The 23924-nt window shown below is 40.8% G+C and overlaps 1 protein-coding gene across 2 annotated transcripts; it reads right to left on the bottom strand.

The window, feature by feature from the left end:
- Nrip3 (nuclear receptor interacting protein 3) lies at nt 1-23453 on the bottom strand. 2 transcript variants are annotated; one of them, XM_021636276.2, is made up of 7 exons: nt 23212-23453; nt 8218-8379; nt 7541-7623; nt 5560-5699; nt 4164-4216; nt 3971-4065; nt 1-3509 (listed from the first exon to the last, which is right to left on the bottom strand). In XM_021636276.2, exons 1-7 carry the CDS (start codon nt 23383-23385, stop codon nt 3494-3496), a joined length of 723 nt encoding a protein of 240 aa, XP_021491951.1. In that variant the 5' UTR covers nt 23386-23453; the 3' UTR covers nt 1-3493. The 2 variants fall into 2 exon arrangements, with proteins under 2 accessions (XP_021491951.1, XP_021491952.1); XM_021636277.2 differs by having other exon boundaries at nt 8218-8358.
- Between the last annotated feature and the right edge of the window lie 471 nt (nt 23454-23924).

Genomic DNA, 23924 nt, shown 5'->3' with positions numbered 1-23924 from the left:
CACAGGGAAAGATTCCACTTTATTGATACATCAGTGTCACAAATAAGCCCCGACAGCCAGAAACACTGAGCAGATAAAGTGCTAATGCAGAGAGACCTGGCAACAGGAGGGAGGAATCCAGTTCATCTCCTCAAGTCCCCAGCCTGAAAAGGTATTTCTACTACACAAGAGTAAAGACAGCTAGGTAATCCAGTCTGCAATGCTCTGAGCTAAGGAAGAGAAAACCACACTAGTGGGCAGTGTGCAGAACAAGGAAGAAATGAAAGTCATAGAATATCCCTTCCTTAAATTAGACATAGAAATACCAATCAATTTTTTCTTTCAAATTCCTGGATGTGATATCTACTAAGGAATGAGACAGGTCTGCTACTACTTTCCAGGGACTCAGAACTATGATGCAGTAGACACTTTCTTACGCCCTTAGAAACACTATCATTTTCTGACTAGGAAAAGCTCATTTACCTTCTTACTTTGATAGCTCCCAAAGTAGAGCCAGTGTTCCCTTGTGAACACTGGGAAGACAGAAGCTATAAGAATAATTTGGCAGCATTTAACAAGCATTAACGACAGGAGACAGAGACTGGCAGAGTTCTATGAGTTCAAGGCCAACCTCATCTACAGATTGAGTTTTAGGCCAGCCTAGGCTACATAATAAAATCCTGCCTCAAAAACAAAACAAAAACCCACTAATAAACCCCAAGACTTCCTATAATTATCTTGAGGCATTTCAGGTGTATCTATGCCGGGTATTAAAATGATTTGGCTAGAGAATTCAGATGATTTGATGAGCTGAGTGAACTGTGACACGGAGTCTGGTCTCCCCCAGTTGTCTCCATTCCCAAATTAGAAAATCACTGACTGGTTTTCAGAGACCAGAAGGAACACTAAAGGCCATCTAATCATCCTGGTCCATATAGTACTAAACTCAAAAGGGCCAGAATTAATTGCATCTTTCAAGAACCTGAGAATTTCTGGTCTCACTGATCCACAGGAAATCCAAATTAGGAGATGCCAGAAGGACCTGCAGTATGCTTCCTTTGCAGCCAAGAGTCAAGGCTTGGGGTAGAACTCTCAAGTAGGAAAGCAAGGGGTGACATATTCCAGCTCTGTCTTATGAAAATCAGGCTGGTACGATATGATAAACGAAAGTGCAGGGAGGCCTCAGTGAAAGGAGTATGTCCCCCCAACATAATTTTAGGAGTGGCTCATAGGCAGGGTGAAGGCTGGGATTAGACAAGATAGTTGGTGGTTCCTGACCAGACTCAAAGTTCGAGAACTTTTATGAGCCAAGGGTAGACTTAGAAATATCTTGAAGGGTTACCCACAGTTAGCTATTTTTCTGACTTAGCCAAATACTCCTATAACTGAATGGAAGGAGGAGATTCCATTATAGGTACCTCTATGCCTGAGATGACATGCTACCAAAAAACAAAACAAAACAAAAAATTTAAAAAAACAACCCTGTGGGGGCTGCAGAGATGGCTCAGAGGTTAAGAGCACTGGCTGCTCTTCCAAAAGTCCAGAGTTCAATTCCCAGCAACCACAGGGTGGCTCACAACCATCTATAATGAGATCTGGTGCCCTCTTCTGGCATGCAGGTATGCATACAGGCAGAACACAGTATATATAATAAATTAATTAATCTTTAAAAACAAACAAACAAAGCAAAACAAAAAACAACCCTGTGGTTTCCCCAATACACTGAGATCGGTCAGGAAATACTGGACAGTTACAAAGGTTATTCTGTACTTGTTTGTTTGTTTGTCTTGATTATAATTTAATTTAATTTAATCCAAACTTAACTGTTTTTTGAGACTGTATGTCCATGACTAGCCTGGAACTCACTATGTAGACCAGGCTGGTTTCAAACTCAGAGATCCACTTTTCTCTGCCTCTGCCTCTGCCTTCTGATATTAAAGGCATACAACATACCCCATTTCTTAATGGTTCTTAATGCTGCCAGCCACCTTTCTTCTTTCCTGGTACTGAGGGGTTTCCCCATCTTTTAATTCCCTGCCCTGGAGGTTCCATTCCCTCTATCAATCCCAGGAAAGGCTCCTAGGTTGGCTTCCCTCTGACTTAGTGTATTTAGTCTCCTCCCTTCTATTTCAGCCTTACTTTGTTTTTAGTTTTGTTTGTTTTTTTCCTTTCCTACCTCTATTTCTGGCTACTTGAATCTCTGTCACATGAAACAAGACAGACAAAAATTCTGACTGGTTCTTAGGGGTAATATCTCATAGTGACAACTAGATTATCAATGCTATCTCGGGAAATACTATTCTTCACATCTGTGGGTTTTTTTTCTCTTGTTCACTATGAGAAACGGTCTCATGTTTGTAGCCACTCATTGTATTCTGTGGTATGTGTCTATGAGGGGGTGTGTGCAGAAAATTGTATGAGTGCCTGTGCAGCTGTGCAGCTGTACATGCTCACAGAGGCCAGAGGAACATGCTGGCTGCCCTCTATTCCTCTATCACAATTTGTTTTGTTCCTTTGAGGCAGGGAATATAGAGAATAGATATATATTCTCTTTCCCTCCCTCTCTTGGTTAGGCTGGTAGCTAGAAAGTCCCAGCACTTATCCTGTTTTTAAACCCCTCCGTTCTGGGGCTACAGGTGATGTGGGGACTATGCCCAGCTTTTGTTTGGGTACTGAGATCCAAATGGCAGTCTTCATGATTGCTCAGCAAGCACTATAAATTAGTGAGCCATTTCTCTATCTCTAGTGCTGCCTTTGAACCCAGGACCTTGTGCAGATTAGACAAGTACTCCACCACTAAGCTATGTCCAGCACCCCTCCTTTTTTTGTACTCTAACCTTGCTGCCTTCCTCGCAAGGCTTGGAAACAAATGAAGCAGCACAAGAGTCTTGGTTTGGCTGTATGAGTTCTGGCTGTCTTCTGCCACTGACTTAATATATGAATTGAGACCATTCATTTGCCTTGCCTGTCTGTATGTTTAAATGAAATGTCTGGACTATATCTCCCTGAGATCTTTCAGATCAGTCACACTGGAAAAATCAATTACTTCAGAAGGGATTCTAATGTCAAGACATAGTGTTTCTACACATTTCTGAAAGATCTAAAAAGAGGTTCCTATTATATATCTTACTTTTTAAAAAAGCAAGTGTTATCTGTGGAGAAATAGAAACTGGCAGCCCCTACACTGTACTAATAAAAGCAAACTCTTGGAAGAAGCAGAGATATAGGCCACAAATGAGACCTGGCAGTGTCAAAAAAAAAAAAAAAGGTCTAAAAATTAAATATTCAAAGTAGTAAAAAAAAAAATGGCTGTTTAACCATTAAGCATTAACCAGACAAGATCTCACAGCACAGACAATAGTCTAGAAAGGTCTGAGTGGGAAGAGGCCCCTGCAGGATGTACTGGAGGGAAGGACTTGGTCCACAGCGAGCTGCTATTGCATTTAGTTCAAGCCCAGTTTTCTCCGTCTGTCCCCTGGTGTGTGTACACATGCAGACACGCTTCAGGCTGCAATTATGCTTCTGAAGTGCTAAAATGAGAAAGAAACAAAGAACAGAAAGCAAATTCAACGGAGTTAATCCAAAAGCAAATTAACTTTGGCTTTAAAACTTCTCATGTATAATCCCAGCACTTAGGGGGCTGCGGTAGGAAGCTCATGAATTCAAAGTCAGCCTGAGCTACATACAAAAACCCTATCTCAACACCCCCACTCCCAACTCACACCCCATTCCATGCCTGAACTATATACCGAAACATTGTTACACACACCTACACCTTAAAAAGCTCTTAATTTCGTCCACCATTCTGCATGCTATCCTTGTTGTTTATTATCATAGTTAGAGTTATATAAGACAGTAAACTATGGTCTGAGGAAGGGCAGACTTCTGCTATGACTAAAGCTAAAGGGGGGCTATAAGCCCATATACTATCTGAGAATCCCCTGACTTGTGGCATATGGCTTTGACCCCACTGACTAATTTCAGTACTCACTTGTCTTCATTCAAAGAAACTGTCTCCACAAAAGGGATTTCTTCTTTGTCTGTCTTCCCCACAATCAGCCGGTGCTTGTCCAAGTTTATGACACACTAAAACAAAGGAGGATCACTGATCACTTGTCAATGATGCTACTCTCAGTTCCCTACTTTAAGAGGAAATACCAAAGGAAAAGCAGAGTCAGTCCTACCTTCAGAGATCTAAGAGTCTGGAGACCAAGTGACAAGCTTTTTTCATTATCATCTAATAAAAAGAAAACAATAAGATTCAGACATTTCTATGCTGGCTTAAACATCAGCCTCATCACCATTAGGGCCATCTGTTCCATCTATCTATCCACCCACCCAACAAACCAGCCAGCTAACTCCCCAGTAAACATCCATTGAACTTTTCACTGAGTACTTCATCAGATAATTACAGCTAAAAGAAAGTAAGAGCCAAAATTCAAACCAGTCTTTTTCTCTCTAGAGGACAGAGGCCTTCAGTAAAAAATATGTTAGGGTAGGCTAACACAGAACATGTGAGAAGCACAGAAGGAGAGTAGGCAATCAGGCATTTATGGCAGAGAAGCAAGAGGATCTTGCCTTCACCAACAAGTTTATGAAAAGTGCCCTTGGGGACATTTTAACTTGCACATAAAGAAACATCTGTCTTCAGGCAGGTAAGACAGCTCATGGACAAGGTGCTTGCTGCTATGTCTGATGACCTGTGTTCAATCCTTGCAATCCACATGTTGGAGGGAAAGATCTGACCTCTGACTTCCATATAAGTGTCATGTCACATGAGCACACCTCTCTCTAAACAAATAAATTAAATGTAGAAAAAGTCTGTTTATTTGTGGCTTATAGGCACAATGTACTTTTTTGCCACAAATAAAATGAGTTTATGTCATTTGTAGGAAAATAGATGCAACTGAATAATCATAGTAAGTAAATGAAGTCCATCTCAGAAAGACATGCTTCATGTTTTCTCTCATTCGTGTCTTATTTCATATGGGCACATGAAATCATATGTAAACATGACATAAAATAGTAGTGAAGCTGTCTAGGGCAACAATGGAAACTAACTCAACAGAGAAGGGGGAAATCAGAAAAAGGTGTCAGATGTCTTGCTGGAGTCACAGGAGGTTGTAAGCTATCCTATATGAATGCTAGGAACCTAACCTCAGTCTTCTGCAAGAGCACAAAATACTATAAACCACTGTACTATCTCTCCAGCCCCCAGTAAATACATTTTTTAAAAATTGAAATAATGTTCTAGGCTGAGCATAGTGGTACATGCATTTGATCTCAGCACTCGGGAATAGGAAAAGGAGAATCTCTGTGAGTTCAAGACCAGCCTGGTCTGTAGAGTGAGCTCCAGGACAGACAGAGCTATATACAGAGACCCTGTCTCAAAGCAACAATAGATGTGCTATGTATGGTAGCACATGCCTTTAATTCCAGCACTTGAAAGGGTAAAATTAACACAAAGGTATATAGTATAAGGAAATAGGAATCCTGTGTTTTGAAGAAGTCGATATTACAGGTATGAGACCTTAAGGGAGTTCATGTTAGGTCCATCGGTCTAGTCCCAATTTAACTCACCAACCACAACTGCTGGGCAATCCAGTCGGAGAGAGCCGACAGTAATCAGTAGGTGCTCAATGTGGCCTACTACTTTGAGATGCCTTGGTAGAGAAAGCTTTTCTCCTTCATGCTTGTGAGATTTGACAAGGTCTTTTAGTCTGAAACAGAGAGAAAACTATCATAATCACATTGGCAAAAGCTTCTGTCTCAGAATTGGGTTCTCTTGAGACTTCCTGGGTTAGCCAGATTCTGCTTACTTCAGCTCCTTTTCCTAAACACATGCCAGGGAACTATAAAAGAAAATGTGAGATTTGTCTCTTTTTGTTTTGTTCTGGGTTTTTTGTTGTTGTTGTTTGTTTGTTTGTTTTTCAAGACAGGGTTTTTCTGTATAACCTTGGCTGTCCTGGAGCTCATTCTGTAGACCAGGCTGACCTCCCGAGTACTTGGATTAAAGGTGTGTACCACCTGGAGAGATGGATCAGAGGTTAAGAACACTGACTGCTCTTCCAGAGCTCCTGAGTCCAATTTTGAGTAACCACATGGTGGCTCACAACCATCTATAATAAGATCTGGTGCCCTCTTCTGGTATGCAGGCACACAACTGTATACATAATAAATAAATACATCTTTTTAAAAAGCTAAAATTAAAAAAAAAAGATGTGTGCAACCACTGCCCAACTTTGTTTCCTATTTTTAAGAGGCTTAAATTACTACCTGCATTGTGTAGAGAGGAGCTGACACAAACAGTTCCACTCAGCATCCTAACACACCCATATGTGTGCAAGGTAGTTTAATTAATGTGTTGGTTTTTTTTTTTTTTTTTTTTTTTTTACCCATCTATAGATAACATATCAGAGGGCAAATTCATCCTAATTTACAAAAGGCTGTTCAATGTCCCATTTTCTTATCCTTTGTATTTCAGTTTATTCACATGGAATTGTCTTAGGCTATATGGCTAATGGAGACAGGGATTTGTTTGGTAAGAACATGGATACTGGTAGCAGCAAGGAATATTATGGAGAAAATTCTCACTAATTTGACTTGCCTTTGCCAGGACTGAAAAAAAGGAATAGCACCACGGTTCCATACAATTATATAAGCTGATTAGAATAGCTAGCACTCAAGCTATTATGGGTTTGTGGATAAATACTTAATTGTGGACTTTCTGGGCCAATACTTTTGTTCTCTGTTTCTTCTCTTTTGGTGTTACAGCCCATCTAAAAGAAAACTGATTGCAGTTTTGCAAATGGTAATTAATTCCTCCAGAATCATGGCAGTCTGCTGCCCAGTTATGCACCAGGACAACATTAGTCTTTCTAAAACCATCATAATATTGTACATAACTCATCTCTTCATTACATTAAAAAAAATTAAGATTCTTCTTATTTGAGTCCTGGAATTTACTTTACCCAACTCTAGATAGTAATGTATAAAATAATCCACAGAGCCAACCTCAGAGAGTCACATCAGTGGTGGGGAGTAAGAACAAGGCAGACGTAGAAGGAACAGATCGGGCTGGAGATGGCTCAGTGGTTCAGAGCACTGGCTGCTCTTCCCGAGGACCTGCACTCAATTCTCAGCAATCACATGGTAACTCATGACCATCTATAATGTGATCTGATGCCCTTTCTGGCATTTGGATGTATATGTGTTAGGGTCCAAAGCTCACTGAAGAAAAGACCCCAGACTCACGTAGTATGCAGACAGCAGAGAGTGTTATTTCTGCAGAACTCCAGCACGGTGGGCTCTCCACCTTGACAAATGGTGAAGATCCATTTCCCTTTCTCACTCCTCTGTTCAGTTAATTCCCATTGTTGCCCTAGACAGCTTCTTGTCACTCTTTATGTCATCTGTTTATATATGATTTCATGTTGCCCATATGAAATAAGCCACAAATGAGAGAAACCATTGCATGTTTCTCTGTGCTTCTGTGGATACAAAGATCTACAATCTTAAACCAGATTCAAACAGATTCCATCCAGCACAAGTGGCTACTTACCCCAATCTGTCCACACAAGCTGAGGAGATGAGATTATACTGACAGCCAGTGTCAACCAAAGCTTTCATGTCCTTTCCAGCACACTGTGGGAAGGAAATAAATTCTTTAATAGGATCTAGAGATACAAAAGAGAACAGAAATGAAGAGCAAGCAGCAGATGTCAAATAAAGACATGTTTTGAGAACAACCTTCCAACTGGTTGGTTGGTGCTGTCCCATTTTCCCCCACTGCTAAGTTTGTCTTTGACTGACCCTTTTTTCTGCTAAATCTAAGGCTCACAGAATACCCATAAGGGACTTTGGTGGGTTCCCTCTATATACTAAATGTTATATATACAATCTTAAAAAAATCATTCTGGAGGTCACATTCAGGGCCTTGAGAATGCTAAATGAATTTTCCACTACTCAACTATGTGCCGGCTCTTTAAAAAGATCAAACATCCTTTTATAAATCTGATAAAAGCTTTGGTACTTTTTCCCATTCAAATGTGCACGCATATAAAATATTGTATGCATTTCTAGTATAAAGAACTCTCCAACCCATTTCAAACCCATTCTACGTTAACAACCACTATCTATAAGGTTTTGAAGAGAGGGCTTACTATTGGGATCATAAAGGGTCCCCAAATCCTACTTTCTAAAAACCTCTAGAAAAAAAAAATGTTCTCTGAACATTACCTGGCAAGACACTAAAATCATGTCATCATCTTCACACTTCTTTAGCCCTTCAGACTTAGCCTGATTGAATTTGTTGGGCTTGGAGGCCCAAGGGACACGACTGCTCCGGAGCTTGGACAGGTTGGTTTCCATGAGGCGCCTCTGCAGAATGTTATGAGGTTGCTTGAAGGACAGAAAGCAGACGCTCCTTACTTCCAAGCCACACCCTCCTCTCCCAACACCCCACCCTTGGCTCCACAGTAATGAAGGAACCTCATATAACAGCTCCAACTTGCTTCTTATTCTTCCTTCAGATGAGGATGTCGTTGGTATTGTCAAGATCGGCACCAGAATGTAATACACTACTCTAGAGTGTACTGCTTAGTTTTTTGTCAACTTGACACAAGCTCAGGTCATCTGAGAAGATGGAACCTCGGTTGAGAAAATGTATCCATCAGGTTGGCAGCAGGCAAACCTGTGGTACATTTTCTTGACTGACAACTGATATGGAAAGGTCCAGCCTACTTCTGGTAATGCTGTCCCTGGGAAGGAGATCCTGGGGTGTATAAGAAAACAGGCTGAGCAAACTATGAGGAGCATGCCATTAAGCAGAGTTCACCCATGGCCTGTGCCTGCCTCCAGGTTTTTTCCTTGAATTCCTGCCCTAACTTTCTTCAGTGATGGAATGAACTCTTTTCCCACACAAGTTGTTTTTGGTCCGTGGTATTTTACCATAGCAATAGAAACCTAACAAAAACAGCAGTTGATACCAGAGAGTGGGCTATTGCTGTAACAGGCCTGACCATGCTATTTTTTGAAGGAATGTGAAAGGCTTTGGAACTTTGGATTAAAAAGTACTTGTAAATGAGTATGGAAACTTTTGAATTTGGACTATATGCATTTTGCATTATAAAATGGCTCTGAGATTGTGGGCGCAGGGAGTGAAATGTGGTAGTTTGAATGAGCTGTCCTCCATATTCTTAAGAATTTAAATACTTGGTCCCTAGTTGCTGGTGTCATTTTGGGAAGCTTAGGAGGGTGTAGTGGTTTGAATAAAAATGGCTCCCACAAGCATATATTTTTGAAGGTTTAGTCAACAAGAAGTAGAACACTTGGATAGGATTAGAAGTATTAGAAGGTGTGGCTTTGTTAGAGGAAGTGTGTCACTGGGGATAGGCTATGAGGTTTAAAAAAGCCCATGCCAGGCTCTCTCTCTCGCTCTCTTTCTCTCCTTTCTCCTTCCCTCCCACTGTCCCTACCTCTGTCTCTGTGTGTCTCTCTGGCCCCTCTGTCTCTTTCCCTCTGCTGATCAGGATGAAACTCTCAGCTACTGCTTCAGTGCTATGTGTGCCAGCATGCTCCCCACCATGATGACAGTGGACTAAACCTCCGAAACCGTTTAAGAAAGCTCCCAATTAAATGCTCTCATTTATAAGAGTTGTCTTGGTCATGGTGTCTCTTCACAGCAATAGAATGATGACTAAGACAGGAGGTCTGGTCTTCTGGGAGGAAGTATGTTACTGGGACAGACTTTGAGGTTTTCCCACTGTGCCTTCTTAGCTTTGTGTTTGTAGATGAAGATATGAGCCCTCAGTTCTCAGCTTCCGCTTCCAATCACCATGCCTGCCTGTTATTGAATTTCTCCACCACAATAGTGATGGACTCTTAACCCTCTCAAACTCTAAGCCCAAATAAATCCTTCCTTCAATAAATTGCCTTGGTCATGGTGTTTTATTACAGAAATAACCAATACACGGATATAGGACCAACTATTGCTTAAGAGCATCAAAGGACCCTGGTTGAAGTGAACTTCTGCCTTCCTGCTTTTACAAGGAAGAAAGAAGTTTATTCTAGAATAAGTGATATCTGTATTTACCTAGACAACTGTTAGTCAGTGCCTTCTAGAAAGAGCAGCTCATTGTCATAGATATTCAGAAGCTCTGCTTATTGCTACATTAAATGTCATCCCTTATAGTCTTACATTCTATACCTACTTCGAGGGTCTGGCTCTTCTGAAGATGGAGTTACCAACAGGGTAGATGGAATAGGAAGACAGACAGTCATGGGTGAGTAAACCTCTTAACATGTATATTTTAGAGCCAGGCAAATCCCACAGGAATCATCCTCATTGATAGCCTGTAGATTTCAAAACACTTGTATTGCTTGGCCCATCTTGTTATTCATTTACCTACCTTCATCCTCTTCCTCTTTCTTCTCCTCTTTACTCTCTTCCATCCTTCAACATCCTCCAGTATAAGGATTTAACCAAGGGTATGCCAGGATTTGTGTAGTAGTCAAACACTCTACCACTAATTTATATCCCCAGATTCTCCCACTTTTTTATGAACAAGAAAGTGGAGGGCCCAAAACAGGCACTGACAAAGAAGAAACTTAACAAACCTTATATACGTGCCAGAAATCTAATGTTAGGAAACAGAATGACACATGTACATTCAAGCCTGAGTTTTGGAAGAACTTAGTAGTTTCTATAGCATATCTATTCATGTTCTTCTCTTCCTACTAAAGTGGCCTCCAGACTATTTAGACCTTTCTTTTTTTTTTTTTTTTTTTAGGTTAAATCATTTGACCTGAGAAATTTTCTATATGCCTACTTTATAGTAAAATTTCAAAACTCTCAAAGGATAGCACTTAGCCCCAAGATTCTAACCAACCACATTACTCCTTTGATTCAAAGGGTAAGTAAGTAAGGCTCTTATAATTCCAGAGCCTTCCTGGGGAAGGGGCTAGCAGAGAAAAAGTCTTTATTATAAGCTACCTTACAGATTTCAAAGGAAGAAATATAAAAGCTTTGTGTTAATTGTGACTCACCATAACTACATTGAGGAGATTCCCAAATTACAGTGATTCTTGGCAAAGCAGGTTATAAATCAGTATCCTTAGGGAAGGAGAGGAAGAAACACTGGTGAAGAAAATATGTGTTTCTTAGCTTGATAAGGATGGCTAGAAAAAGAGTTCTAACTCCACCAGATTTTATGGTGCAATACTGAAAGAACACTTTGCTCCTCGGTGGAAAGAAATTCCTCATTCTAATCTCTTTCAGTAATGAGCTGAATTCCTACCTCAAGCCATACTAAAGCAGGGTGGTGGTTTCTGCCAAGTCCCACTTAGCACGACCTACTCAAATGAGCTTGCAGATGGGGCTTTAAAGACCATGTCATCAAAGCCTAGTATCTAAGGCTTGTTCTTTCCTTCCACACTGTCTCGCTAAACACAGCAGTATTTAGTTATTTTTAATCTTGCAGAGGATACTAATCATTAATGTTCTGAATGCATTCTTAGTATAGTCATTCTTCTGTATTTTCTCTCTTTCTCCTGGAGCCTTCCTCTGTAAGCTAAAGAGCATACTCATCATTCCTAGATCCTGGAAAGAGGAAATCACCACAAAACTCAAAAACATCTAGTGGATAGTTTTTTAAAGAAAAAATTATTTGTGTGTGTTGTATGCACTCTTGCTACTGCCTGCAGAGGTGTTGGAGGCCCTGGATCTGGAATTACAGGCAGTTGTGAGCTGCCCAGCATAGGTGTTCAGAGCCTAATCCAAGTCCCCTAGAGGAGCAACAAGCACTCTTGACTGGTAGCACATCTCTCCAGCCCCCATAGACAATTTTAGCCTGACTTTATTTAACTTCTCCAGGACATGTAGCCCTGCTGACTTTTCCCTTCTTCGCTTCATTATTGAATAAAAAACATTCAAACATATGCTCAATGTAAAATATTAAAATATCACTAAAGTATACAAAGTTAAAAGTAAGGTCTTCTAATTAAATTAGGAGCAAGTCCAAAAAAGCATATCCAAACAAAACAAGCAAACAAAAGACCATCTTGCAAACATATAAAAATGGGATGATAATAATTAAACTGTCATAACATTCTCTATTTTTAGCTAGTATATAAAAAAATTTTTTTTTCTGGGCTGGGGAACTGTGGCTCTGTTAAGAGTGGTTACCTAGCATGCAAATAGTTTCATTCTCAGTATTGCATAAGCCAGATGTGAAGTGCATGCCTGTACTTTTGGTACTTGGAAGGTGGAAGCAGGAGTTTGAAAAGTTCAAGATCATCTTTGGCTACAACAGTAAGTTCAAGGCCATCCTTGGATACAAGAAGAAAACAAAACATTTTATGTTAATATATAAAATTATTTTTATTGATTTTCATATTTCTTTTAAAATAATTTAGATTTATTTATTTTATTTTCTGTGTTCTGTCTGCATGTGTATATGTGTATCATATGTGTGGCTGGTGAGTAAGGAGGCCAGAAGAAGGAATCATATTCCCTAGAACTAGATTTCTGGATGGTTGTAAGCCACCGTGTTGGCAATTGAACCTGGGTCCTCTGTAAGAGCAACACATGCTTCAAACCACTGAGGCACCTTTCCGGCACTAACCAATTTTTGTGGGTTGTTTTGCTTAGTTCAAGGCAGGGTTTCTCTATGTAACTATGACTACCCTCAAACTCACTAGAGATCTGCCTGCCTCCACTTATACTTCTAAGAAAGTATTCAAAATCTAAATTTCATAGCCAACTAACCCATATTAAACTCTGATATTTTTATCATTTAATTATGTCTACATATTTTTACGTTTTACTTATTTATTCATTTTTATGTGTTTGAGCATTTTGCTTACATGTATGTATATGCATGCCAGAAGAGGGCATCAAATCCTCTGACACTAGAGTTAATAGATGTGCATACTGGGAATTCAACCTGGATCCTCTGTGAGAATAGTCAATGCTTTTGTGTGTGTGTGTGTGTGTGTGTGTGTGTGTGTGTGTGTGCTGATAGGAGAGGAGGAGAGGCACCATACTATTTTTTATTAATATCATTTATTTATTATTTATACAGCATTCTTCCCATGCACCAGATCTCACTATAGATGGTTGTGAGCCACCATATGGTTGCTGGGAATTGAACTCAGGACCTTTGGAAGAACAACCAGTGTTCTTAACCTCTGAGCCATCTCTCCAGCCCCTAGCCAATGCTTTTAACCATTGAGCCATCACTTTAGCCTCATGCTTACATATTTTAAGTGACTACATAGCTGACATTGACCCTGCTCCAAAACAAAATTTCCCTAACATGATATTAAAGAGAAAAAGCCCACAAGAACAAAAAAAGAAAAAATAGTAAGAGAAAAAGAAAAACAGATTTTGAAAAAAAAAATTACCATCTGAACAGCATGTAGCTGAAAAATAACTGGCTTAGACTAGAAAAAAATTGCAGTATTTTACTTCATGGACCACAGGAATGGCAGGGACTGATAAATGCTCATTAAATTTACAGTTCCCTCCATCCTGGGCAGCTAGCTATATTATGCTTTCTACCCTTCCTTTGGTAGAGCCATATGAGTGAGTTCTAGAGGATGTAATATGAGTAGAATTGACGTGCACACCTTTAAGCCTGGCCCATACGGAGATCCTGAACATACTGCTTCACACATTTCTTAAAAATTCTAACTGACTGGAGCAGATTGACGGCTATGGAAACCTTTTCAGGGGTCACTGTCAACCTTGGTCTCTAGAAGAGTCTTACTTCTCCACTAGTAGAGTCACCATCAGAACTGATCCCAGGACTCTCTGCAGGTATCAAAATACATGCATACTTGCCCTTTATATATGATGGCATTATTTGCATATAACCTGGTCATATTACCCACTATATTTTAACCATCTTTAGATTGTTTACAATACATAGTACAGTGTAAGCAGTTGTTGTGCTATATTGTTTAAAGAACAATGACCAAGGAAAAGGTTGGCACATGTTTTTATTTTTTAACCAAGGTCTCATTATGCTGTTCTGCCTGGCTTTGAACTCACAGAGCTCTGCCTACCTCTGCCTGAGATTAAAGATTTGCACTACTACTTTCAGCTCAGAGGTTTTGTTTCTTTAAATGTTCATTTTATTTTTTAATATTTTTTAAGTGTACACACACACACAAAGCCAAAAGAAGGTATCAAAATCTCCTCAAGCTGAAGTTATTAGGCAATTGTGAGCTGACCAACATAGGTACTGGGAACCTAACTTGAGCCCTCTGGAAGAGCAAGTGCTGTGCCATTTCTCCAGTCCCTATAAAAGTTTTTTTTGTTTTTTTGTTTTTTTTTTTAATTTTCATCTTAAGGTTGGGTGAATCTGTGGATACAAAAACCCACAAATAATAAAGGCCACTTGTACCAATACTTAAGAGAATTATGTTTGAGCTATTACATGCATAGTGGTTTCTAGCTGCAAAAGCAGTCTAATCAATCATCCCAAAAAACCTGGCAAAGCTGAGAAGCTAGAGGTATTAGAACTTCTACCATCAGCAATGTGAGTAGGAATGGAAACAGGAAAGTTTAAATCTTGCATATGATTCCCACTTGATCCAAACAATGCTAAAAGTTTACTCTTTGTTATTTAAAAATCTCTGACTGGTTAATAGTCTGCCTTTCAGACGTGTATAGCAGCTATTGGAGTGCTGGTACCACACTTAGGAAGAACTGAAGGTTTTATTCCTAGCACTCACTTGGTGGCTACAACCTTTTGTAACTCAAGGCTCAGAAGATCTAATGCTAGCTTATGGTCTTAGCTGGCACCAGGCGTGCATACAGTACACAGACAAAATACTCAAACACATATAAATAAAATTTAGAAAGTAGAGGACAGCAAAGGAAATTCCGAAAGCAGTACTGGATGAAAAACTTTCCTATTAAGATGAACAACAGCCAGATCAAAATGAAAGGAGAAAATGGGATTTCAGGAAGAATGTCTCCAAGGAAAAAAAAAAAATGGACCCAGCATGCTGTCACATGCTTGTAATCCCAACTAATACTTGAGGAGTAAAGGCAGGAAGATCAAATGTTCAAGGCCAGCCTTAGCTACAGAGTGAGTACAGGGCGAGCCAAGGCTGCATAAAAATTCTGCCTCAAATATAAAAAAGACTCATATATCCCATGCCAGAGTCTAGCCAGATATCTCACCCTCCATCAAAGAACTTTCTCTTTGCAATAGACAGCATTACAGAAAAGCACAACTCATCAAAATATAAAGGCCAAGTGATCATGTGATGCTCAGCTCTAACTGACACATCTATAACACAGCTCCTGCCCCTAAGGCTCAAGGAACACCAAGGAAGAGGAGGTAGAAAGAATGTAAGAACTAGAGGAACAGGAATTCTGCTGCAATAGTGCATCTTCCAGAAGTGTCAGGGAAGCTGCAACCATGAAATCTCCACATGGTTGCCTAAACAAGACCTGAACAAGGACGAGAGCAACATGCTAACACAGAAGCAGGATATGTCATGGGGCCCCAACCTTAGACAAAGAACTATAGGCAACTAAGGAAAGCTGTGAGAGAAACAGTATTCCCTGGGAAGACATTTGCAACCCCAGAATTGGTCATTCAATACCAAGTAGTCAACCTCAAAATCATATAGATATTAGTAACATTGTACAGACTGAGAAGGTTGTATTTATATACTTATTAAAGAAAAATAAGACATGAGGTTGAGAGAAAGAAAGAAGAAGAAAATGACCAGGTGGTGGTGATGCGTGCCTTTAACCACAGAATTCTGGAGGCAGAGGCAGGCAGATCTCTATGTGTGAAGTCAGGCTAGTCTGCAGAGTGAGTTCCAGGACAACCAGGGCTACACACAGAGAAGCCTTTAATAATAATAATAATAATAATAATAATAACAATAATAATAATAGAAAGGAAAGGAGAAAATGATGTGATTATATTTTAGTTTCAAATTTTTTCAATGAGCTTGTAATCATTTATAGCTTTAAAGCACTTTCACATTGAATATTAAGTAAAAAATTCTTCAAGGAATTAATTTTGGGAAAATACTCATTCATGTGTTTGAATGATTGGCTCATACAGAGTGACACTATTAGGAGATGTGGCCTTGTTGGAGGAAGTGTGTCACTGTCAGGGCCGGCTTTGAAGTCTCATATGTTTAAGCTATGCCCAGTGTGGTACACAGTCTCCTTCTGTTGCCTGTGACTTAAGATGTAGAACTCTCAAATCCTTCTCCAGCACCATGTCTGCCTGCATTCTGCCATGTCCCACCATGATGATAACGGACTAAACCTCTGAAACTGTAATCCAGTCCCAATTAAATGTTTTCCTTTATAAGAGGTACCATAGTCGTGGTGTCTTTTCATGGCAATAGAAATCCTAACTTAGACATAAGGTATAAGAGAATGGAATTTTTAGTCATTCAAAAAATTTTGAGTTCAGTGCATGTATACCCACACACTACCCTAAATATATTGGGGCTAGAGGGCAAATTTCAGGAGTGTGTTCTCTCCTTCCACCATGTGGAAAGATGGAACTCAGGTCATCAGACTCAGTTGCAAGTGCTTTTACCTGCTGAACCGTCTTGCTAGTCCATCTTAATACATTTTAACAAAATCAATACAGACTAGTAAAATCAATAAATCGGAAGTAGAGGTGGTGGTACATACCAGCTAATCAGGAGGCAGGGACAGAAGGGTCACAAGTTCAAGGTCAGCCTAGACAACATAGGAAGGGCTTTTCTAAAGAAAAAAGAAGTTGACACATCACCATTTATTTAGAAATACAGTGATCCCATACCATAGAAAAGAGCCACAAAAAAAGACCAGCTTACAGAGGCTCAGTGGAGTGTTGTTCTTCTATAGTAACAAGAGATTTGAAGGTGGACAGTGCCTACATTAACTCAGCAGATTAACCATTTCATTTCTCTTGCTCATGCCCCCATGGTTATAAGAAAGATGCCTTATTTCCAGGCATTGCATCCATATTAAAAAAAAAAAAAAAAAAAAAAAAAGAGGGGAGATGATGGGAACCATGCTAATACCATCTATGCCTTTGGTCAGGAAAGTCGATGTTTTGTTTTGTTTTGTTTTGTTTTGTTTTGTTTTGTTTTGTTTTTTAATAAGTTCCATTAGCAGGTTTCCCCCCCTGTATCTTATTGCTGAAATTCAACAGCTGATCCTTACTACAAGAAAACTTGGAGAAGAATTTAGCTTTTCTAATTTCTATAGAAAGTCAAATAGGAAAGGGCTGAAAATGGAAAACCAATTAGATAATTAAAGCATCTGCCAGAATATGGGAAAACTAAAGTATGTGTTTGTATGCACATATGACACACACACTCTAACTTTTCAAGATTTATTTAACTTATAAGTATTCATAGGTGTGTGTGCATGCATCTGTGCATGTGCATGCACGTGTGTGTGTGTGTGTGTGTGTGTGTGTGTGTGTGTGTCTGCTTCTCGAACAACAGCCTCAAGTTCTTGTTACCATGCCTTATCCACCATGGCCTACTGTACCCTCAATCCATGAGCCAAATAAATCATTGTTTCCTAAAGTTTCTTTTGTCAGATATTTTGTCACAGTTTCAAGAAAAATGACCAATACGCCTGCTTAACACCTTTTCCATCACAGCTGTCCTAATTGGTCCATTAAGTTTATTTTATTATTTGGAATTATGTGTTGAGGCGGGGAGTGTATATACATGAGTGCAAGTGCCCTCAGGGAACAGAAGAGAGCATCAGATCTCCCGGGTCTGGAGTTACCAGTGGTTGTAACCATCCAGCGTAGGAACTGGTAACCAAACTCAGGTCCACTTGAAGAGCAGTGTGTGTTAGAAACCCTGAGCCATCTCCCCAACCCATATTTGGGGCTATCATCTGCAGATACTTGAGTTTATTATGTAAACATATATCAATTAACTACTTAACTACTAATGGATTTCTTCTATATGTATGTCATCAGAAATGCTGCAAAGCTCAACAATGTATTTTTCTTGAACGTCTCTTCCAACTAGTATCTAAAGCCATCTTTCTGTTTATTTCTTGCCTTGTCTACTGGATCATTTACCTCTGTTCCTTTTTAAAATGTCAGTGTTATTCAGTGCTCTATATTTGGCATTCTTCTCATTCTACATATTTGCCATGGGCAATTTTACCCGCTTTCATTGCATAAAGTTCTACCTTTATAAGGACTCTATCTCACACACAGCTTTCACTCTTGAGTTTCAGGGCCACAAACCCAACTGTGTGCCTCTACGTGAACACTCCACAGGCACTTCAGACTCAACTTGTCCTACCCATATTTACCATAAAGGTTGATTTTTCTTCTCTATCCCCTATCTTGGTGAATAAAATTCTGCTACCTCATATATTAGTCTGCATTTCTACTGCTGCTAATTCTAAGCATCTATAATCCTAAAACATTACCTTCACAATCTCTTCCCCTTACAAAGGTTCTCTTGCCAGCTGGATCAAACAAAAATTCTCAATTTAGCATTCAAGATCTACTAACTACCACTCGTCCTCCTTCCCAATCTCGTCTATTTAATTATCACTGCATGAAGGCTTTCTACTTTTAGCAAATTACCACTTGTCACATATTATTGCCTTGGGCAAATCACTAATCTCACTAAGCTTCGCTTTTTTAACAGTAATAAAGGTTTGACTCCATGTTCAGCCAGTTACTTCTTCCTGCCAACCTTAGCAAATGGCACTGCCATCTACTTGTTTTGTTTTCATTGAAGTTTTGAGAATGGTCTCACTATATTGCCCATTCTAGTCTTAAGTAGCTTAGAACTACAGGCAGAGAACCCAACTCATACATATTCTTTTTCTTTTAATTTTTATTTTATGTGTATGGGTGTTGTACGTGCATGGGTGTGCATGTACCCTAGCAAGGCCAAAAGAGGGGAGAAGTGAGATCCCCTAGAACTGGAGTTACAGAAGTTTCTGAGCCACCATGGGGGTGCTAGGACTTGAACTCCAGTTAGCTGCAAATGCTCTTAAGCACTAAGCCATCTCCCTGGCATCATGCACATTCTTGATTCTTTTCATATGCTCCCCTTCCAAGTGTTGTTGATCCTTTCTCGAAGCCACATCCTCAGTCAATATCCTTTTCCTCATACGTCTTCTAATCTAACCAAACTACCATCATTTTCTATCTATAAGGCAACAGCCTCCTCACTTGTCTTATTTTTATGCTTCAGTTCATCCTCTGCATATTGACCACAGCTAAGTTTGTTTGTTTGTTTGTTTGTTTGTTTGTTTGTTTGTTTTTAAATGTATATCAGAGGCTGGGGGTGTAGTTTAGTGGTAGAGGCTTACCTAGCATGTGCAAGGCTCTGGTTCAGTGTTCAGTGCCCAACATGACAAAAACAGATCCAGTCTTCCAATTTGTGTTTATTACTATCTCCTATTACTATGCTCATTGCTCATTTTGCTCTAGCCATACTGGTTCTTTCTCAATTCCCTAACCATATGAAGCACCCTGATGGTCAGACCATTGGACCTGCTGAATCTTTTTTGGGTGGGGGTTCAAGACGGGGTTTCTCTGTGTAGCTTTGGCTGTCCTGGAACTTACTCTGTAGACCAGGCTGGCCTCAATCTCAGAGATCTGCCCTTAACTACTTCCCAGTTTCTGGGATTAAAGGTGTTATACCACTGTCTCCCAGCATAACTGCTGTATTTTTTCACCCAGAACATTCATTCTTTGCTGACACATTTTACTCCCTCATTTACTACAGCATCTTCATAAAACTAAACCTTTAAAAATAGTATTTTATTGAGCTGGACGTGGTGGTGCACTCCTATACTCTCAGCACTCTGGGAGGTAAAGGCAAGCAGATAATTGTGAGTTCGAGGCCAGCCTGGTCTACAAAGCAAGTCCAGGACACCCAAGGCTACACAGAGAAACCTTGTCTCAAAAAAAAAAGAAAGAAAATAGTATTTTATTTATTAACAATTTCATACATATATACAATGTACCTTGACCATATCCACTCCCAACTTCCACTCCTACTCACCACATCCATCACAGGTTCCCTTCTAGAGGCTGGTATTTTAATGCTCCTTTTCTAAGGCTATAAATTTCTCTAGTCATAGACTTGTGCCATTATAGGAAGCTAATCTAAGGGCACCAGATTGAGATGCTCTAATTGACAGAGATCTGTTCTCATCAGGTATTTGACGGTTGCCCTCAATGTGTTCTTATCCCTCCCCTGGCCGTAATTCTAGATAGTTTGGCTAAGGTTTTAGCTATATACAGACTCAAACATAGGAAGAAAAGAAAATTTCTCTCTGCTACATGGCAAGGAAAGATATAGCCAGACAGGTAAGTAATACATCATATAAGAAACACAGCATATAATCACATAATATACTGCTTTCAAAAACTAAAGTCTTTAGTACAGTAAGAACTTTTATTATCCTGGCAGCCAAAACAAGAAAAATTACAGTAAGCAAAACTCCAAGAATAAGAATGCTTTGTTTAGCTATATCAGGTTTTTGTTGGTTTTTTTTGTTTGTTTGTTTTTTGTTTTTTTCAGTCCAAATAATATGGCTCAGAAATCTGGTTTTAGTTCTTAGTTTAATACAAAATACAATACAATAAAATGATTAAATAACAGAGCCAGACATAAGAAATAATTTCCACAGCAGATTGTGTAGCAGCCAACTGCATACACAAAAGAACTGGACAAAGGCACTGTCCTGGGGTCAAGAGAGCATGACTATCTTTGATTGCCTTAAAGGTGCCATCTGCTAAACCAAAAATGTTTGCTATCAAACTGTAAACATTATAGAAACAGCATGATACACAGTAGATAATTCAGGATTAGCTTAACTAAATTAAGCTAGCTGCATAATTTAAACATGGTATACTTATATGATGAAAACAACCCACATTTAACTTTGCTCAAACCCCAGAGTCAATAAAAGTTGGATTTGCATCCTTCTCTCGTACCCTTTTTCCCTCTTTCTATTGTGCTATGTGGTTAACTACTTCAAATAAAAACTACTGTGACTTTTAATACCCTCCAAATTTCACATTATGGAAGAAAATGGAGTCAGCATGATCTGTCTTGTCTGTAAAATGAGTTGATAAGAATATGTTTCTAAAATCCTTTTTAAGATTGCTTTGAGGCTGCAATATCAGTTCCAAAAGAGCTTTAAGCACGCTGCTTCTCCCCAGCACTTGCATCTCTCCCTGCCCTCATTCACTCAGCCTTGGTTTCTGTGATGTGCTCTGGTTCCTTCCTGAATTAACTGGCACATTAGAGGTGTGAGAACAGTCAGAGAGGAAAATTAAGTCTATGAAAATGGGAATCAGAAAGTGTGAAGCATGGCTCAGGCTTTCACAGTCAGCTGCTTGTGTCACACCATGGCTCTGCTCTGAAAGCATCCTCTTTGTAGCCTGCAGCTATGTTCTTTGCTTTTACTCCAGGTGGCTCAACTGTGACAGAGGGAGTCAGAACAGAATTTTCCTCAGTACAAAGCAGTATAAGGACTCTAAGAAAGATGCTGTGGTAATTCCCATTAGAGAACTCCTTAGCCCCCAAAGCAAACATCAGTGCCTTAGATCTGGCACTCTACAAGCCCACACTTTAATTCTTCTCATAATACCTTTCACCTTATGGAACTGGACCACTTTGGTCTGAAAGAGAGGAGATTTGGACTGTGTTTGCCAAATGAATCGTGAATGCTTTAAAATGAAAGAAGGGAAGAGAGAGCCATCTCTTTGGTAGTAATATGTTTTCATCACTCATCACTCTCAGCTAGCATGATTAGATCAACTGTACCCAGACTCAAGCAGAACAACAGCTTTTTAAAAAGAGTAGAATAACTGGAGTAACTTTCCCTTCGTGGAAGTATCTAATGTCAGGAGGGAAAAATCTTTGGTATTGATGGATCATTCAAACTATTGAAAGGAAAAAAAAAAAAGAAAAAGAAAGCAGAAGTGCTTGCCTCCATTGCCATACTGGGGCCAGAAATGGCAATTTCAGTGAAGCAGGGCCAGCAAGCACATTCAAAATTAAGTATTTCAGAAGCTCAAACTATACAAATACTAGAAATATTATCTAGAGTATTTATTTATACTGAAAAAAGACATTAATTATTGTTTCATAAATTTATCCACAGATAATTAAGAAAACTATAAATATAAGAAAAGAATAAAAGCTGGGAGTGGTGATGCCTATATAATCTCAGCAATCTCATGAGGCTGTGACAGGTGGATAAAGAATTAGAAGTCAACATGGTCCATGTGATGAGGTCCAAGCTAGCCTAGATTATATAGCAATTTAAAAACATCAAAGCACAAGCAGACTCCGAATGAAGCTACCCAGTTACACATAAACCTGAGAGCAAGGGGTGAGAATTAAATATAGGTCATATCCCTCAGCCATTCACCCTTATAGATGGAGGACAGCATGGTTTTGGATTCTGGCCTACGTCCTGGTAGATGGAGGACAATATGGTTTTGGATTCTGGCCTACGTCCTGGACTTAATACCAAGAATAATCCTGACAGAAATAAAAACACTGCACCTTCCCCAGCTCCAACTACGTACACGCATTATCTCATCTGTGAGATGGAAAAGTCAGGGCTTCCTCCCTCCTTCTCTCTCTTTAGAGAGAAGACTGAAGAAGAGGGAGAAATGAGAGTGAAGAAAAGATGTTTAGGTTCTGGAAATATTCGAGCTTGAATCCCCCTTTCCCCTGACCACCCCCACCCCGATTGGGTGGAATATCAAAGGTAGATTAAGACCAAAACTCAACTAAGTAGATTTGGGGCGGCGGAGAGGGGGCCGCAGTAGAATCAACCAAAGTCATATAGATTCAGCAACTGTCAAGAAACCTCGCTTTCCACTCTTTTCAATCACCCACTGCGAGTCACCTCTGCCTGGGACACACAACTGGCCACGCAGCCTGCGAGGAGGCAGCGGGAGCCAAGACTTCGCAGCGAGGCTCCAGCTCCGGGAGCCAATTTCGAGATTCTGGATAAGCGGAGGGAAAGGAGATCCGAGGGCAATAGGGGAGGGTCTTTTCTCCTTACGTTGGGAGGAGGCTGCGCCGAGGGAGAAGAGGCGAGGGAAGCTACGAGGACCCCAGGGGGCAGGCAGGGACAGGCCTGGCTGGGTGACTCAGTGAAAGCGGCAGCGAGGGCCTGGGTGACCGCGGCGGCCGGAGGCCCACAGCGGGCGTGGCCGGGGGTGGGGCGCTCACCGTGTCCTTGGACGAGCCCAGCTTTTTGAGGCCGTCCAGGGGCAGCAGGTCGGCGGAGTCCTTGTGGATGAACTGCACCGCCTGCTTCATCCGGCGCTGCTGCCGCAGCGACGCCGCTTCCCGCATGTCGCTCTCCTTGCGGCCGCCCTCGGTGAGGAGCCCTGAGTAAAACATCGCTGAGGCCCGGCGGCCCGGCGGCCGGGTCTCCCCGCCCCAGCACTCAGCCTCGAGCTCCTGGACAGCGCCGCGGGAGCCGGCTCCCGCGCCTTTTATAGCCGAGCGTGACGTCACGGGGAGCAGCCAGTGCGCGGGAGAGGGCGTGGCCGGCACGGCGCCCCGCCCCTCCGGCGCAGGGGTTGGGGTGATGTCTAGCGTCAATCACCCACCTGCGCTCCATTATCCACCCGGAGAAAAGGGCCAGCAAGGAGCAGCCCGCGGCGGACTGGCCGACCCTGAGGCGCGGAGTGTCCAGCGGAGCCGCTTCGCCCAACTGTGCCCTCTCCCGCGTGCCCTGCATGGGATGGGCTGTGCGGCCCTGTGCTCCAGTGGCCTCTTCCACACCAGCCGCCACCCTTGAACTACAGGTTTACCTGTCCACGCCGCGGCCGATCCCGGGATCACCGACAGCTGAGCCATGCTGGGCTTCTCAGAGTCGCTCCTCTGTGCTTCAAAGTTGGGAGGGCTCCGAATTCCAACAACTTCAGGTCGGTCCC

This window comes from Meriones unguiculatus, chromosome 14 (genome assembly GCF_030254825.1).
Source record: "Meriones unguiculatus strain TT.TT164.6M chromosome 14, Bangor_MerUng_6.1, whole genome shotgun sequence".
NCBI classification, from domain to species: Eukaryota; Metazoa; Chordata; class Mammalia; order Rodentia; family Muridae; genus Meriones; species Meriones unguiculatus.
Note: the sequence above shows the minus strand (reverse complement) of the source record. Positions and strands in the feature narration are given on the sequence as shown.

Coding starts and splice junctions, on each gene's coding strand:
- Nrip3 (XM_021636276.2), bottom strand. CDS start 23,385: ATGTTTTACTCAGGGCTCCTCACCGAGGGCGGCCGCAAGGAGAGCGAC. Junction 8,380..23,211: donor TGGGCTCGTCCAAGGACACG/GTGAGCGCCCCA, acceptor CTGTCCTTCAAG/CAACCTCATAACATTCTGCA. Junction 5,700..7,540: donor GCTTGTGTGGACAGATTGGG/GTAAGTAGCCAC, acceptor TCTCTGTTTCAG/ACTAAAAGACCTTGTCAAAT.